The 18,376-nt window shown below is 34.4% G+C and overlaps 1 protein-coding gene across 5 annotated transcripts in view; it reads left to right on the forward strand.

Annotated features, from left to right (window-relative positions):
- The window catches only part of AP3S1 (adaptor related protein complex 3 subunit sigma 1), a 64,841-nt gene that overhangs the window by 34,203 nt on the left and 12,262 nt on the right, over nt 1–18,376 (forward strand). For 3 of the 5 annotated variants that reach the window (XM_073221897.1, XM_036993723.2, XM_036993722.2), the window contains exons 4-5: nt 9,251–9,322; nt 11,771–11,878. In XM_073221897.1, coding sequence (XP_073077998.1) covers nt 9,251–9,322; nt 11,771–11,878 — 180 coding nt within the window. The remainder of the gene's footprint in view (nt 1–9,250; nt 9,323–11,770; nt 11,879–18,376) is intronic. The other 2 variants (XM_036993726.2, XM_036993724.2) reach the window with 1 other exon arrangement.

Genomic DNA, 18,376 nt, shown 5'->3' on the forward strand with positions numbered 1-18,376 from the left:
AGCTTTTGTGAAATTCCTTTACTTATGATTGCTAATGCTAATTTGGCATGACACTGAGCAAGGCATTTACACTGTACAGACCTTGAACTTTTCACCTGTAAGGTATGCCTACTTCAATATGCTGCCTAACAGACCTCACTCATGAGGTTGCTAGTTCAGTAAAGCAGGGTAGTAGTGCTTAAAGCCTTGCAGACTCTACTTTGTATTGCCTGTATAACTTTGGGCAAATTATTTCACCTTTTTGACCCTAATTTTCCTCATCTTCAAAATGGGAGTAATAATAATAGGAACCAACTCGTAGAGTGGGTACAAGGATTTAAAAAGATTTTGTGCATGGCTAAGTGCCTGACATAGACTAGTCCATGGTTTTAGCTCACATCATTAAAGCATATCTTTTTAAGGAATGCATATAAAGTATAATTTCATTAGTACACAGAATGAGTTGGGTAAAGAAGTCCCTTTATCTTTCTTTTTCATTTTTATAAGAATTTGTGAATCTTCTCATCATTGTGGAATGGCTTAGGATGAATTCTGTATGATAGAGTTATGTGATAAGAAATGGGCTTCTTTGGGGAAACTTGTAAGCCAAGAATACTTCAGTGAAGAACCATCCCCTGATCTTCCCCCTATTTCATAGGAAATAATGCTGAGATAGGTGCTACTGAACGTACCAGCAGAGGCCCCACTCCCTTCCACCCTGCCATTCTCTTTTCTTTAAAGTGTAGGCTTGAAAGCACTCTTATCAGTAAGGTGACATATATTCTTCTAAAGCTTTGGATTGTATAGGTGTAGGTGCCACCTATTTTAAAGAATTGTCTGGGAGAACCAGCTGACCAGCACTTGGTGACTGTGGAAAGTTGCAGCTCCCCTGGTGGGGTGGGGAGGGTGAGGGATAAACCCCTGGTCCCATAGGAAGGTGAGTTCAGTTCTTCCTACTGGAGAAAGGGTGGCTTATTTTTCAGGCAATCCAGAGTGAATGCCCAGAATCATTTTAGGAAAACTCTGCCTTCTATACCAAACTATGTTACCAGAGTGTTAAAAATTGCCATTTTCAGAAAGATTTGTTTTTTATATATATAACAAAAAATGTTTCTGTAAACCACTTGAATCAGACACTGTTAGAGTGACTTGGCATCTCCAAAATTCTGTTCCTGTCTTACTTTCATTGTTGAGAAGTCAAATTTCCAATAACTGGAAATATAATACTCACTTTTCAGTTATTTACGTTGCTACTTTTTCAAGATAAATCCTGGTATCAAATTTGATGATACTTGCTTATTCTAATTTACATGTTCTGTTGAAATCTCAGCAGTCCTCTTGGGAGGCATCATAGTGTCAAGTTGGTGTTTGAAGTGAGATGGTCTGGGTTTGAATACTGGCTGTGTATCTAACAGTTACATAGCTCTGAGCAGATTACTTAGCCTTATCCATCCCCCCTTCCCTTGTCCATGGGTACTGTTACTCATACCTGCTCTACCAGCATTGTTTTAAGAACTCGAGCTGATACATATAAAGCAGTCAGCATAGGTAGAATATGGTAGACTCACTATTATTATTTACTTTATAGTGGTGATGGGAGTGTTTTGGAGCTGAGGTGCTTGAAGTCCAAATTTTAGTTCTGGAAGCAACTTAAAATTTATTGTTTTCCCTTCAAGGTAGGTTAGAGAGAGAAAAAAAACAGCTCATGTTTGTTCTAAGGTAAAGTCTTTATTTCTTGGTGTAGAATATCAGGTTTTCAGGAAGGAATTGGATGCAGGGAGGAAAGTGTCCTTTGAGCTTGGTTTTTGTATTTCTTTTTTTCTTAGACAATAAAATTTCATGTTGAAATCATTTCAGACTTAGGAAGGAGTGGCAAATATACTACAAAGAATTCTTGCATACCATATCTTTATTTATACTCCCCAAATTTAACATCTTCCATTACCTCGGGGCAATGATTAGAGTCAGTAAATTAACATTAATATATATTATTATCTAATCTTCAGGCCTTATTCAGAATTTGCCAGGTGTCCCAACAATCTCATTTTTCTCATTCAGAGTTTACTGCTTTTAGTTTCATGTTTCCTAAGTCATCTGTACTCTGTAATAGTCTTTGTCTTGGTTCATTTAATCTCTTTGATACCATCATACTTTGACGAGTACTAGCCATTTGTTTTGTACAATATTTTGCAGTTTGGGTTTGTTTCACATTTCTTAATGATTAAATTCACGTTATGTATTTTTGGCAAGAATGCAAGAGAAGTAATGTTATGTCCTCAGTGTTACTATGTCACAAGATACATGATATCATTTTGTCCCATTACTTGTGATATTTATTCTGATCACTTGCATAAAGTAGTGTCTGCAGGTTTACCTACTATAAATTTCTATTTTCCCCTTTGTGCTTAAAAATAAGTTATGGGGAATAATTTTAACTCTATATAAATATTCTTTTCTAACATTTTTGGTCATTAATTTTAGCATCTAATAGTGATTTTTGCATGTAAAGAATTATTATTGGGTTTTTGACAAATGTTTACTTTTCCATCATTCCGTCTGTATTTATTAGTTGAAATTATATATAAAGAAAATCTAAGATTTTTATTAACTTTATTTTAACTCAGTGATTAAAATATCAGTTGTACCATATTCAGTTATAGGCAGAAGACTGTCTTTCAAGACCAAATACCATTTCAGAAATCAGCTTTGCTTGGAAGTTTAAATATAGTTCTAACAATTTGTGTCAATATAAGGTTTTTTTAAAACTTTTTGCAAGTAACTCTTGTGCATAGAAGGAAATAATTCAGAGGCTACTTTCATTTTAAAAGTTAATATTTAATTTATTAGCTTTACAAATTCAAAACCCTTATTCTTCCTTAGACTTTTAAATCCAACATACAAATCATATTAAGACACTTTAATGGTGGGGCTCCAATGCAATTTGGTTTCCTTAGGACAGGCAGTCTTTACCATAATACTGCATTAATGTGGATGGTAGATGTATGGTTAAGACGTAAAGTTAATACTACACTGATGGACAGTGACTGCAGTAGGGTATGAGGGGAGACGATAATATGGGTGAATGTAGTAACCACATTGTTTTTCATGTGAAACCTTCATAAGAGTGTATATCAATGGTACCTTAATAAAAATAAATAGAATTTTTTTTTACTTTATCGTATTTTCCAAATTTTTGATGTAATCACTTTTTACTGCATTAAAAATAAAGTACTATATGTTGTAGAGGGAACCTGCCCCATGAATAAGAATGTGGGTTCTGGAGTAAACAGTCTATTTAAAGCATGTGGAATAACAGCTGTGCCATACTAGAATATACTCAGTAGCCATTATCATCATCACTAACCTTTTTTAAAAATACAGAAATCTCACAAAAAGAATCATTGAGGTGAATTTTTTCAGAATCATTATGACATGAATATAGAAGACAGTCCTTGCATTAACTCTTAATCTCTTCATATTGAAGTCAAGAGTTTAATATGTGTAAAGTGCCTGGTATAATAAATGTCTCTGGTTTTTACTAAGATTGTCATCATTGGCATGTTAGTGTCCTGGTCTGGTTGAGGGGAAGTACAGTGCAGAGTCCACTCACATGCTGAGTCGAGTGCTGTGTATGTACCTTGACCATCATACTTTAAAGATTCCTAATACTGCATATAGCCGTACATATTGGGGAGTGTACTAAGGTTATACCCATAGTTCTTAACAGGTCATTGATCGGATTTCAAGTTCGATAAAAACAAATAAAAGTTTAATAAAAAGAAATTTAATTAAAAAAGTCTATTTATAGTCAGTCTTCTGCCTATAATTGAATATGGTGCAATTGATATTTTAATCACTGACTTAAAATAATGTCTGCCTTTTCTAGCACTGTCAGTACATTTTTAGTAGTATTTTTTATTCTTGGCTTGAGCTAAACAAGTATCTCTTTAGAATATGTTCCTGGCTAAAAAAAAAAATCTTTTTAGACCTCTTGGCATATTATTAGTATTCCTAAATTTATACCTCCTGTTCTTGGCTTAAGACTTTTCCTGTCTAATAAGATGCAAGTTTCACATTTATGTAGTTCACCCAGTGTTACAGATTAGAAATAGTAGGATAAATTACTCCTGAAATTTAACAGACCCCCCCCAACCCCAGGAAAAGAAAATATATATTTTTTTACCTAGAAACTTTAAAGGAGAGTGGAAGGATGTCTACTGAGTAAGTGATAATGCTTAAGGACATTTTGTGGCATCAGTTTTACTTAGTGTACATTTTTATTTCTTCATGTGTGTATAGTATAATACTAGCTAACATACATTGACTACTTTTTTTTTGGCAAGACACTGTTCTAAGCCCTTTGATTTATTCATTTAATCACTAAAACAACTCTAGGACATGTGTACCACTATAATGGCCAAATGAACAAACAGGCTTAGAGTTAAGTAAGTTGCCCTACATTTCATAGTTCGAGGCTAAGCTAGAATTTTAATAGGCTCGAGAATGCTTGTGCTCTTAAATACTAAGCTGCCTCATAATAGATTCCTGTTACCTTTGTGGCCCAGACATATAGATTTGTAATTAAGGACAAAGGAAATACCAGGAAGTTCTGTCTATAGAAGGTCAAGGGAAGGGAGACTGTTTATATGTGGATGTGGCATTTTTCTGAATATCTCCTTTATATTTATTTTGGGAAGACTATTTAATTATTAAAATGAAGGAAAAATTAAACTCTGATTCTCTTAGTAAAGTAAAATAATTTTTCTGCCACTAGTCTTAGATTCCTTGAGGCTAGAGATTAATGAGTAGCTACTTAGTAGATAACTGTTACATAGAAATTGACTTTAAACTTTTCTCATTTAAAAAATGAAACATAAGAGAGTGCTATTTACCATGTCACTTCTAGTTCTTTGCTCTTTTTAGCCTTCTCCTTGTGAAATAACAGTGCAACACCAGCTATTTTTGTTCTAGCTTGAAACCCCAAGGCCTGTTAATTTGTTTCCTTTAATTTCTTTACTTCAGTTTGTAGATTATTAGCTTTATTTTGGTCTTGTCCCTGTAACTGATTCAGCAGTGTTTATATACCTTGGAGCTCTAGATTTCTAGTTATATTAAGTAGTTTTTTGCTAAATCAAAAGAAAATGAATGGGAAGTTTTTTGAAGAGGGTTTTATATTTTTTTAACCATTAGGAATTTTTTTCCCCAAATTAAAAACATGTCTGACTTAATAAGCAAATTACAAGGGCTTGGCAACCTCGGCATATAGTTACCTTGCTTTTATATCAGTGTTTACCAGCAGAATGAGACTTTTCTATTTTATTTTTATAAGCATCACATCACATGTTTTGAACAGCCAGATAAACAATACTGGCTTCCTTTTATCTGATGTATTTTTGAGCACTGTGCTAGGCACTTTATCTCAATTTTTTAACTAAATCTTTAAGATGATCCAGAAAGGTAGGTAGTCTTATCACTATTTTATAGTTCTGATATTTGGAGTAGTTAAGTGATGCTTGTTCACTCAGCTAAGTAGCAACAGTGTAGGTCTTTGAAGCCAAATCTTTCCTTCTGGTTTCCTCACTACTACACCCTATTGCCTCTCTAGGAAGCCTTATTTTTTTTGCTGCTCCATAATTCATCAGTGGCACACTTAATGCTACCAAGAAAAATGTGTTTTTCTCTTTGCCCAACATAGTCTGAACATTAATTCAATGGAACCACTGATTTTTCAGTTATATGTAAGTAAAGGGAAACTGTTATACAGCATTTTCACCAAAATAGTTATCTTCTTTCTCATGGTTAAAGAGGAATGGCTACAATATATGGTAATCAAAGCACTGGATCTGGAAAAACTAAGCATAAAAAAATAAAGGCATATTGGAAACTTTTTCTGATGAGTAAGTCTAATGATTTTAAATTAAGGAAGACTACCTCATACCATACACAAAAATCAGTTCCAGATTCAGTCCAAACATGAAAAATAAACAATAAAGCTTTACTGTCTTAGGAAAATATCTTCCTGACTTTGCTGTAGCCAAAGATTTCTTAAATTGGACATTAAAACAAGATTAACCATACAGAACAAAAAGCCGATAAATTGCACTCTACTGAAATTTAAAACTTCTGTTCTTCCAGGGACTCTATTAGAGGAAAACACACAGAATGGGAGAAGATATCTGTAATGTATGTGTAAATGACATGACTGTATCTAGAAAATATAAGGAATTTCTTTATGTCAGTAAGGAAAAAGACCAGTGGAAAACTGAGAAATCTTGAACAGACATCACAAAAAAAAAGATATCTAAGTGGCTGATAAATATAAAATGGTGCTCAGTGTCATTACCTATCAAGGAAACACAAATTATTATCAAGATGACACATCATAACACACATAGGAGTGGCTAAAATTAAAAAATTGACAACGTAAAGTGCTTACAAGGATGTGGGACTCTGGGAACTCTTATAAACTACTGTTTGGAGTGTAAATTTTTATAATTGCATTGAAAATGTATTTGGCACTGTCTATTAAAGCTGAAAATATGCTACTCTGTGACCAGCAGTTCTATTCTAGGTATACATTTAGTAGATATGCATACATATATTCACTAAAAGGTATGTATAAGAATATTCTTTGCAATACTAATTGCAATGGCCCCATACTGGAAACAACCCAAGTTTCTGTCAGTAATGAAATATATAAATACATTGTGGTATATTTATGCAATGGCATACTGTACAACAAGAATAAATGAGTCATTGTATTACATAATAACATAAATGAATACCACCAAAATCATGATAAATAATACTATATATAGTATGATCCCATTTAAATACAGTTCAGAAATAGGCAAAAATGCACCAATAGTGTTAGCAAGATAGTGGTTACCTTTGATGGTGATAATAAATATGAGGGGCTTCGATAATGCTGATAATTATTCCAACACTTGATTTGGGTGTTGATTATACTGATATGTTCACTTTGTGAAAATTCATTAGGTTATATGTTAGGATTTTTGTACTTTTCTATAGGTGTGTTACACTTCAGTAAAAATTTACTGAAGGGCACCGAACTTAAATGGCTTTATTTCCAATAACTTATTTAGCTATGGTTTTATAAATTGGTATTCAGACCATTTCCAAGTTAAAGACACTGTTTCAAAAGTGAATATTTTCTTCTTTCTCAATGGGAAAAGTTTTTTCTTTTTCATTCCCATTCTTAATTTCCCCAAAAAGTTCATATTTGTTAAGTGCTTATTCTGTGTTCAAGCAACTTTATTCCACGTGAGTAATCCTCATAACAAGAAATCTGTTTTAACAAGAAGGAAAAAGAATCTGAATTAGAAATAGAATGAATAATGTCATTTCAGGGACCATGTCACCAAGACCTTAAGAAGAAATAGATAAATTTGGGAGTTTGGGTGGATACTCAACAATATTTATTTTCTACTTATCATAAAATTGAAGTAAATTAGAAACTCCCTTGAGGCTGTTGTATATGCCCCACACTTGATTATCTTAACAACCTGCCTTCTGATAAATGAAATTATGTGTAAAATTATATTCTTGGTTACTACAGACCTCTTATTTATCTTACTGACTTTGGTCTAAGAGTCAACAAACTATGGCCTGCAGGTCAAATCCAGTCTGCTACCCGTTTTTGTAAATATAGTTCTACTGAAACAGAGCCATGCTCATGTTTATGTATTGTCTATGGCTGCTCTTGTGCCCACAAGGCCTAAAATGTTTACTCTCTGGCCCTTTTCAGAGAACGTTTGCCAACTCCTGGTCTAAGACAATATTGATTATAGTCATATGTTTACATACCTACATTGTTTCACCCTTCTTATCCATTTACATTGATGCCAGGAAGGAACCTTGGGTAGTGGATCTCTGTAAACGACCTGAGGTTGGAGAGTTACAGCAAGAAGCCTGCTGTAATTCTCTGTTTAGATTTCACTCTTTGTCCTATAGTATCACCTATGAATAGGGTAACCATACATTTCACTTTACTTGGAACAGTCCTGGCTTGCATCTGTTGTTCCGGTTTGTAATTATCATTGATAATATTACATACTATTATTATAACAATAATAATTGACGGCTGTTTCCTTTTACTCGTAACATCTCCAAGTTTGAATGACAAATTGTATGGTTGTTCTAGCTCTGAAAGTTGTCACTGAGAAGGGTAGTGGAAATAGAGATAGAATAGTCAGTGACATCTATGCAAGGTAGAATTTAACAGGTTACTTTTAAAAGTTCTGTCAGGGTCCCTGACATCATTCCAGTGATTTCCTAAGATTCACAAGACTCAGAACTTGCTGTGCTCATGGTTATGGTTTATTACAGTAAAAGGATACAGAATAAAATCATCAAAGGCACATGATAGGAGCTCTGGAAGAAACCAGGCACAAGTTGCTAGGTGTCCCTTCCCACTGGAGTCACACAAGATGTGCTTGATTCCCCCACAAATGGTATGTGATGGCATGAGCAAAGTATCCCAGCCAGGGAAGCTCACCCTAGCCTTGATGTCCAGGATATTTATTGCGGGTCAGTCACATAGGCATGTGGCACCATTATGACTGACCTTGTTTATTTAAGTTCCAGAACCTCAGAGAAAAAGAGATGTTCACTATAAATCACATTGTTAGCATGAATTTATTTGCTCCAACTGAGTGTGGCCCAAGACCTCAGGTATGCAAAAACACTCTTATAAGACAGAACTTCCCAAAGTCTCAGAGCTAAGTTCCTAAGGGCTAGTCTGAAACAAGCCATTTAGGGAATATGTACGGTTTGAACAACCTAGGCTGGCTGAGTTAACTGTTTCCCAAACAAGGTCATCCAAGGTATTCAAGCCAGAATTTGAACCCAAGAAAGTCTGATTCCAAAGTCTGTGCTCTTCCCATGAGTAATTTCTAGTTATCTTCTACACTGATCTGCTAATTAAAAATTACTGGTTACATTAGATATGGTAGTTTCTTAAACTATGCTGTCTATCTCAATAAATACTTCTAATAAGCCTTCTTTTTTCTTCACATGAAGATAGCCTGATTTGAAAATTTTTCACTGCTTTAGTAACTAATGGTGCTAAGAATTTCTAGTTGTTAGTTATTTTCAGCAGATTGAAAGCACATGAAGTATAGACTATAATTATTCCTTTTGTATTTAATAGGATTTTTAATTTAAAACAAAGAAATGAGATGATAGAGTCAAAAGTTTTAGTTCACAATAAGAATTGTCTGCCTTTTAACCTCTTTCTTTTTTTTCCTAGGTATTTGTGGAAACGTTAGACAAGTGTTTTGAAAATGTCTGTGAACTGGATTTAATTTTCCATGTAGACAAGGTATGACTTCTATATTGTCAGATCTTCTAAGCTTTTTTATCTAAGACAAATGTTAATTTTTATTTGTTAAAGTAAAAGTGGATTTAGTGAATAATAATGGTTTTACTCTTGTATTTATTATTCAATCAATATATTATTTTCCCTGTGAGCCAGGCACTGTGTGTTTAGTGATTCCTGCTCTCGAGGAATTCACATCTAGATGAGGAAACATGGCTTTAAGAAGTAACTATATGTTCAGAGTGTTAATGAGAACACAACTGAACTACTTGTGCCTAGGACATTGTAAATAGAGGGAATTACATTTAAACTGGATTTTTTTTTTTAAGGATTAGTAGCTGCTTCACAGAGAAAAGAAGATGTCTCTGCAGGCAGAGATAAAATAAAGGCTTTTTGTGAAGGGGAGTATTGATACTTATCAAGAGGCCTAATTTTAAAGTGCCTTTAGTGCCATGGATTTTTGGCTTCATTCTGAAGCACTGTAATGTTTTTAAGTAGGTGTTTATTGACACTGTTGCTTTGTTTGTACAATTTTTCAAGAAGATAATTTTTTTCTGCCTTAACAGAGGTTGGCTTGGTACATGGGAGATTAAAGACAGGGAAATCAGTTAGGAGTCTGTTACAGTAATCCAGCAATAAAGAACTAAGGCAGTACTGTAGGATTGGAAGAAGGTAGGAGTGACAGGACTCCATGGCCTGTTGAACACTGGACTTGAGAGGAAGAACAACTGGGTGTTGTAACCAGTGTTACTGTGTGTTGGCGATAGGGGATTTAGGGGGAAGACATTCCACTTTTACATATACAGATTTTTAAAATTCTGTAGTAAGTTTATATGATGTAACATTGTTTTGAATGATTAAGCCATTGAATAAAGGTCTGAAAATAATCTTCCAAGAGTTCTAGTGAAAAATGTGATTTTTAAAAATCAGCTTTATTGAGGTATAATTTGCATGCTTTAAAATTCAGTTTTGAGCTTACAGTTAACTAGTTTGAGCAAGTGTATTTATTTCTGTAATCAGTGCCACAATTGAGATATAGTGCAGGAATGCATTTTGGTATTTGTGAATATCAGAAGAATATATTTGTTGTTAGCCAATCCTCTAGATCATATTTCTCACTAATCATCTCATGTATTAACTCATTTTGGACAAAGGGTTTAAACTTGATATTTTAAGAGTCTACTTTTAGTTTTCTGTTGCTTTTCTCTATTATATCTTATGCTTTTTCACACTTAAAAAGACTTTTGTTATTTTTAGGCAATGTGGTTCACAATATTTAAAATTATGGTTTAGTACATGATTAAAATGCTTTAAAAAGCTCTTGTAAAATGACTGCTCAAAGACCATTAGCTTATATAATACATCTAGTGATTTTTTTAAAGAAAATTATAAAACACTGTGATGAAAGTAGTTTTCACATTTGTAGTAGAGAATAAACATTTTCCTTAATAGGGAAATTAAGCTCTGCTTTATCTGCAACTTCTATACATGACACATGATGTTTTTAAAACTTCTGTTTTACATTAATGTACATTCATTTTAGAAAAATTAGAAAATACAGAGAAGAGGAAAATAGAGACCATTTCAATTTCAGAGATTGACTACCTAGCATTATGGGATAAACTGAGGCATATTAAATATTTTATGAGTTTATTTTGAGCAAAACTTGAGTAAAATCAGGCAGCACCAGACCGGAAAGTGGTTAGGGGCACTTCCCTGCCAGGAGCCGGGGGCAGACTTAGAAGAGGCCGAAGCAAAGCGAGTAAGTCTGCTTGGCTGTAGCTTACGCGGTTGCTTTTTTGGAAAAGCCAAGTTGACTGTTGGTGGTTGGTTGTCCTTACGTTTGATTTCTTAACTTTGAGGCATGTACAGGTATTGGTGGGTTTCCATTTTAGAGTGTGAGTATTTGTAGACTTTGCGTGCAAGTAAGTACAGAAATAAATGCATTAAAAATAAACAAAAATGGGATCATATGATCTGTAGTTTTTATAGACTGTTCATTTCACTCAACAGTGCATCACAATTTTGGAACCTGCCAAAATGAACTTTCTTCTTTCCAGGCTAAGCCCTTGTTTTAACTGGTTTCAGAGCAATCAGACAAAAGCTTCGGAATATCAAGAGTCAGAGACAGGTCAAATAGATATTTCCTGGCCTTGCATTCTCTGTAAACACAATGCTGGCTTTGTTTGAAGCCCTTCTCTGAAAGTAGGATTATTTTCAACTTGCAAGCAACCCTGGGCCTTCCAGCAGTTAGGGATCTCCTTAGTGGCTCCACTCATTTTTTCTTAGGGGCAGATAGAGGGGATTTTACACACAACTCTTAACCTGCTTTTGGATCACAACTGGGAAGATGAGAGGAAGAAGTTGTAAAGTATACCCCGTTTGTTATCAGTCAGGAGAGGCAAGTTTATGCTGCAGTAACAAGCATCAAATTATTTCTCATTCATGCAGTACATTTGTCATATTGCACATGCTGTCACTGTGGGATCCCTGATCACCAAGCTGCCACTATCTGGAACATTGTCAGTTTCTATGTCAAAGAGAAAAGAGTTTTCATGGGTGAGTTTATCTGCTTTGTCAGGTATCACAGATGATAGTTTTACCAAATGTTTTGCCACTGCAAACAAGTATCACTAACCTAGCCTCCAGTATACCAATTTCCATGTGGTCTACAGTCCAACCCCTAAGCCAGTGTCTTTTTTCCTTTATTGTGATTGTTACCAGTTTCTCATTACAAATCTTTAAGTATTAGTTTCTGTATCAGTCACATAGTCACCCTGAAGTAGTGGGACAACCGCCTACCCAAATTGGCTTAGATGCAGATGCGACTGAAGATCATACACACACACCACGAGATCTGATATGAAAAGGTTTATCACTCACATGAGGTTTTATAAGTAATAATAAAGTCATATTTACTTAAGAAAGCAAAGAAAGATACAGTAATTCTTAATGAAAATTATAAACAGTAGAACTTCTGATTTAAAAGGGGAAATAATATATAAATAAAATTTGGTCAAATCAGCCAACATTGTTGGAATTAAAGTAGGTAACAATTTAAAATAGATATATTATTCAATACACTGTGTGAGTCAAATGAAATAATCCATTAAAAGACAAAGATAATAGGTTTACAAGTTACAGTTTACATAGGAAAGGCAGGATACATTTTAAAGTTTTTTCCTGTATTTACTAGTTTTTATAACAGTTTGGCTCCCTAATACCCACTAAAAATGGTCATTGAATTTTTTTTTAGTATCCTAGTGACTTACAAATTTTAACATTGATTTATTTTAATCCACTGAAGATATTCTTTTGATGCTCAAATTGCCCCATCTTCAGCCAATGGGAAGCCTTTCAGGTTGTCTTCTGAGCCCTTTTGACATGATATCCCATCATAGACTTTGGTAGCTGCTTTGTGCTCTGGTACAACTAGGTGTCCCAGACTTATTTCCTGCTCTAGACATGCTGTCCACTGTCCTACTAGGAACCGTAATTCCTTTTAGTGGAAAATGATACATAGAAACCATAGTCTGGAGTTGCTCACAATTATGAGACTAGTCATTGTTTCTGTGCCTTTTCTGTGGACAGAGTATCCTATGTATTTTCTGCCCAGCCCTCAAGTCAGCCATTCCTTTTAGTGGAAGATGATGTTTAGAAGTGATAGTCTCAGCGCCATATATGCTCATTGCAGGCATGGTATTACACCAGGTTCTCAGGTAACCAAGCTGGGAAGTAGATATATGGACACACACACACATACACCGATTTCTGTATCTTTGTATATTTTAAAAATCATTGAGTTTTTTTTAATACCTCAGAGTCTAGTGAAACACTACAGAATTTGTTATAGTTATGTTCTTTTCCATATTTGCAATTTGCTTTTTTGACAGAGAGGTTATTCTGATTATTCTCATTCTATTATTCCCTTTATTCTTGATTCATTTACTTATTTGCTCAATCCTTCCTTTCTGTAACCAGATTCCTGCTGGGCCAGTCAGAAGCTAAACCACATTCATGCCAGTCTCCACCCTTTCCTGCCAGCACAGCCCCAGACACAGCAGCCTATCTACTGAGCAAGGTGTTAGAAAGTCAATGCTGAAAAAAATTGCAGTGAATGCTAAAACCAAAAACCTAGATGATTTGAAAAAGAACTTAATGGGGTTTCTAAGAGAGGAGAAAAATGTCAAAATTAAAATTTTCATTAGAGGGGTTTAAACATAAATTAAGAGATATCTGAGTAAATGAAAAAATAGAACTCATTTTCCATAATGCAGCATGAAAAGACAAGAAAGATGGAAAATATTAAAAGGTAGTTTCTATGTTGAGGAAAGATGCCAGTCCATAGATGAAAAAAAATCACAAAGTAAAAAGAAATCTGCAGTTAGACTAATGATAGTACAGTTGAGTAGCAGAGAAAGAGCTCTTAAAATCATCCAGAAATAAGAGACAAATCAACCTTCACAAGAACAGTGGTTAGATTGGAAACTAATGTCTCAACAGCAACCACAGAAGTAAGAAGACAGTATGTTGAAAGAAACTAACTGCCAAACTGTAACTTGAAAATCAGCAAAAATATCCTTCATGAATATGGATGAAATAAAGATGTTGTCAGAGAAACAAATAATGAGAATTTGTTACCAGCAAGCTTTCACTAAATGATGTTCAAGGAGGGTACTGTACACAGAAGGAAGTCTGAGGTCTGAGAAGGATTGGGTTAAAGAAGGAACAAGAGCAAAGAAAGTAGTAAATTTGTGGATAAGGATAAAAGAACATTGACTGTTAAAGTACTGTGGGATTCAAACCAAAATAATGTATAGCATTAAAGTGCAAGTGAACAGTTAACACATAAGCCAGGAAGGGTAAAAATAGGATTGGGCATGGACACTGAGAAGTGACTGGTGGTTACCATGGGGGAGGGGGAGGAGAGGGGTAAGGGAGCACAAAAGTTATATTCATGACACTTGTTGGTCATGGGGACAGTAGTACAGCATGGAGAATGTCAGTGATTCTGTAACATCTTCCTTTGTTGGCAGTAACTGTATTTGGGGGTGAGGATTAGTTTTTCGTTATAACTTCGCCATCATGGACATAGGCGCCTGTACCTGTCTTGGACCCATCTGTGTAGACTGTCTTTCCATGTGGTAGCGGGGTTAAGCTAGTGACTCGAGGGAACACCAGGGGATGATTTCTAGCAAAATTGATGAGGGGATGTTTTGGGAAATGATTATCAAAGGTTCCTGAGAAGCTATAAGCAAGTATGGCCCAATCATCATTCATAGCACATAATATTTGTATCTGCTCCATATTGTAAGGGGTTATGATTGTTGCTGGAGCTTTCCCAAAATATGTAAATGAGTTTTTTACTCCCCTTAGAGCGAGATTGGCTATGGCAGCTGGGTAGTATTCTATCGTTCTAGCCTGAGAGGCTTGGGGATGGATCCAGAGCAGTGGCCCTCGTTGCCACAAAACTGCAGTTGGCAGTCCCTGAGTAGGAAGGATACATAATTCAAAGGGTTCATTTAATTGTATCCTATTCAATTGTGCTGTCATTAAGGCCTGTTCTACCTTATGGATAGCTTGCACTGCCTCAGGTGTAAGGGAGCGTGGAGATGTTAGTTGTGAGTCTCCTTCTAGGATTTTAAACAGTGGTTTCAAGTCAGTAGTAGGTACCCTTAAAAATGGCCGCAACCAATTAATGTCTCCTAGGAGTTTCTGGAAATCATTCAAAGTTCGCAGCTGATCATGTCTTATCTTAAGCTTTTGGGGGCAAATTACATCTGTATAAATGGTGGCTCCTAGGAATTTGCTAACACTAGATTTTTGAACTTTCTCACTGGCTATAATCAGTCCCCAAGTCTCTAGGGATTTAGTGAGCTTCACATAGGCCTCTTCTACTTCTGCTGATTGTGGGGAGCAGAGAAGGATATCATCCATATAGTGAATAATTTTCAATTTGGGGTAGTTTTCGCGAATTGGTGCTAGCGCTTGCTGAACATACAGTTGACATATGGTGGGGCTATTTGCCATCCCTTGAGGGAGGACTTTCCACTGAAATCTTAATAATATGGGTAACTGTTGAACCACTGTGTATTGTATACTTGAGACCAATATAAGATTGTATATCAACTATATTTCAATTAAAAAATACGAGTTAGAGTATGCTAAGGTCTTTCAGTGATCGTCTCTGACTTTTATAATAAACAGCTTTCAAAAAGGATTTCTGTATAACCAGCCCAGAATACAGAATAAAAAGTAGAACAACCTTCTAGTTTTTCAGTCAGACTTGAATATTTTGAATTTTAAGGTCTTGAGACATTCATATTGAATGTAAATATAAATGCATGTGTGCCAAAATAGAATTTCCCTTATTTATTACTTTGAATTATGCTTCTTCATTATAGCTTTTGCTGGTCAGCAATTAACAAATGTCATCATTATTATTAAATATTATATACTTTCCCTTTTTATGTCTTGGAATGTTACCAAAATTTTGATAGGATAACAAAATGTATTCCTAGTTCTTTTCAAAATTGTCATATGTTAGAATGACATATATATTCCTTTCATAATATAGTATGTAAGAAAACACTAGTTTGTGGGGACATAGTACCCTTTAGCAACAGAACCCACCCAACTGAATCAATCTTAAGCTAATATTACCTAGACTACTGTGGAACTGATTATTTTCCTAAGGATAATAACATTACCAAATGAAAGTTTTGCCTAGCATAACACTTTGACATGTCAGATAACCTGTTGGAGGATAATTGTACCACAATTTAAAAAATTTTTGATTTACCATGCTGATAATATTTTGAAAAGACATTTCTGAAGCTCAGTTTCTTTTGTTGTTGGCTGTGTCTCCAGTAAAACCCAAAGACATGCATTTCCTTACTTAGGCTTTTTCATTATAGCCTTTTTATTTTATCTGTTAATCCCTGTAGAGGTAAAGCCTGAGGAAAAATACCGTATTTTATTGATTCTAAAATGCAGATTTTCTTTCATGTTTTAACATTTTTGAGATTTGGATACATACGACATTCTGTATTTTGCCGCAGTTTAATTGGCATTTTTTCTTTTCAATCGATGCCAAGTAATGATGTTTTTAAATAATGACAGCATAGATTTGAAGAAACATCAAAATGTGATGAAAGATCTATTTTGACCATCCAGAATTATAAGTAAAAGTATTAATAGATTACTTTCAGTACATAATTTAAAAATTTCATTAGCAAATAAATGTATTAAAATTTTGTTATTAGTAACAGCATGACCCACAGAACTGGGTAGATGGAAACTTCCAAACATAACTTAAAATAATTCATCATTTCATCATAATTGGCTATTCTTAATTAAAAAAGCATGTCATATTATAATTTTTAGAACAGACTTATATTACTCTGCTTTGTACCCCCTCCCCATCCTTTTTAAAACTCCTGTTCAATTTCTTCTTGCAAGCAGAGGAGGAGGTGTGTCTTGCAAAATAATTTTACCAAATATTTATTGAATGCTTAACACTCTGCAGGGTTATGTAAAGAATATTCCCTTATCCCAGTTCTCAAATAGTTTGCAATTGTTTTAGGAAGATAAGTGATATCTTTCTGTCTGTGTCTGTGTCTGTCTGTCTTGTAGATGCACAACCAAAAAAAAATTACAGTGTTATCCATAGTAAAATACTTTTTATTTTAAAATAATAATAATACCTATCTCCAGAAATAATATAGTCAAACAATATTGAAGGCTGTCTGATTAAACATGAAAGTTCTTTTTACTTTGTCCCCTCCTGATACCCACTCAACTCCGTCCCACACTGCTTCCCTGAAGTAATTTCTCTTAATAGTTTGTCTAGGTAGGCTTCCAGACTTTTCTTTGTATTTTCAAAGATATGCTTAGTTCTCTTGGTTCAGTGAGTGCTTAAGTTTATTTTTATCTCACATAATATTTTATGTCTTGCTTTATTAACTTCACCTATATTTAGATCCTTCTGTATCCATTCATACATATCTGCTTCATTCCTAAGTGAAGAATGATATGCCATGTTTTACTGACCACCTCTCTAGTCAGATCTTAATGTAATCAAATCTTAAAACATTTAATGCAGAGGACCTGATTTCTAGCATAAATTGTAATAGAGTAGCTTTTATGCTCAGAAAACAAGTAGTGATTCATAAAAAGGAATCTATTTAATTAGAACTCTTTTATTTATTCTTTTTTAGATGTTTGGTTCAGCCTAGCAGAGTGTGTGTAACTATTAAAAAGTAAAATGTGTTTGATTTAAACTTCATTTGACTCTCCAGTGTTTATGTAGGCTTTGCCCAAACCAGGATGGTACTTTCTGTAAGCACTATGTGTAAATATTTAGTAAATATGGTCTTTGTTAGGGTTTACTGAAAGCGGTTAAATACAAATACATACCTAGTTTTTTAACTTTTGACAGAGCCAGGGATGCGGTCTGTACCTTCCTCTCAGTTTTGCTGTGAACTTGAAACTGCTCTTAAAAAAAAAAGGTTTTATTTTTTAACTGTTTATGTACCTTTCCAGAAGTTTGAGTATGAGTGTGTACATGTGTGATTTTTTTTTAAACCTCAGTGGGACCATAAATGTTACATAGATAATGTTCTGACCCATTTGTTTTTTCATTTAATAACCTGTATATATTTCTGAGAAATCTGTAGATTTTTCTCATTTTTAGGTGTGCAATAATTAATAGTATAGATTCACCACTTTAGTTTTATATTTTTGTTTCTTTGCTCTTATCAACAAAGTTTCATTGATCATTCTTTTATGTAAATCTGGTACCAGTGTCATCTTATTCTTAACTGACATTCTTATTCTCTGTTACCTCTTTCAATCCATTATTTTCTTGCAGGACTGTGAACTACTGTACATAATGTGATCTCATTTGTGTAAATTAGATATATATACACACGTTAAGAAGTATGTGCATAACAAGTTTTCTAGAAGAATATCAAAGACATAATTAACTTATTATCTTTGGGTAGAGGGACCTAATATCAGAAGCAGAGGGTGAAGACTGTTACTCATACATAAGTT

Source organism: Manis javanica, chromosome 14 (assembly GCF_040802235.1).
Source record: "Manis javanica isolate MJ-LG chromosome 14, MJ_LKY, whole genome shotgun sequence".
Taxonomy (NCBI): Eukaryota; Metazoa; Chordata; class Mammalia; order Pholidota; family Manidae; genus Manis; species Manis javanica.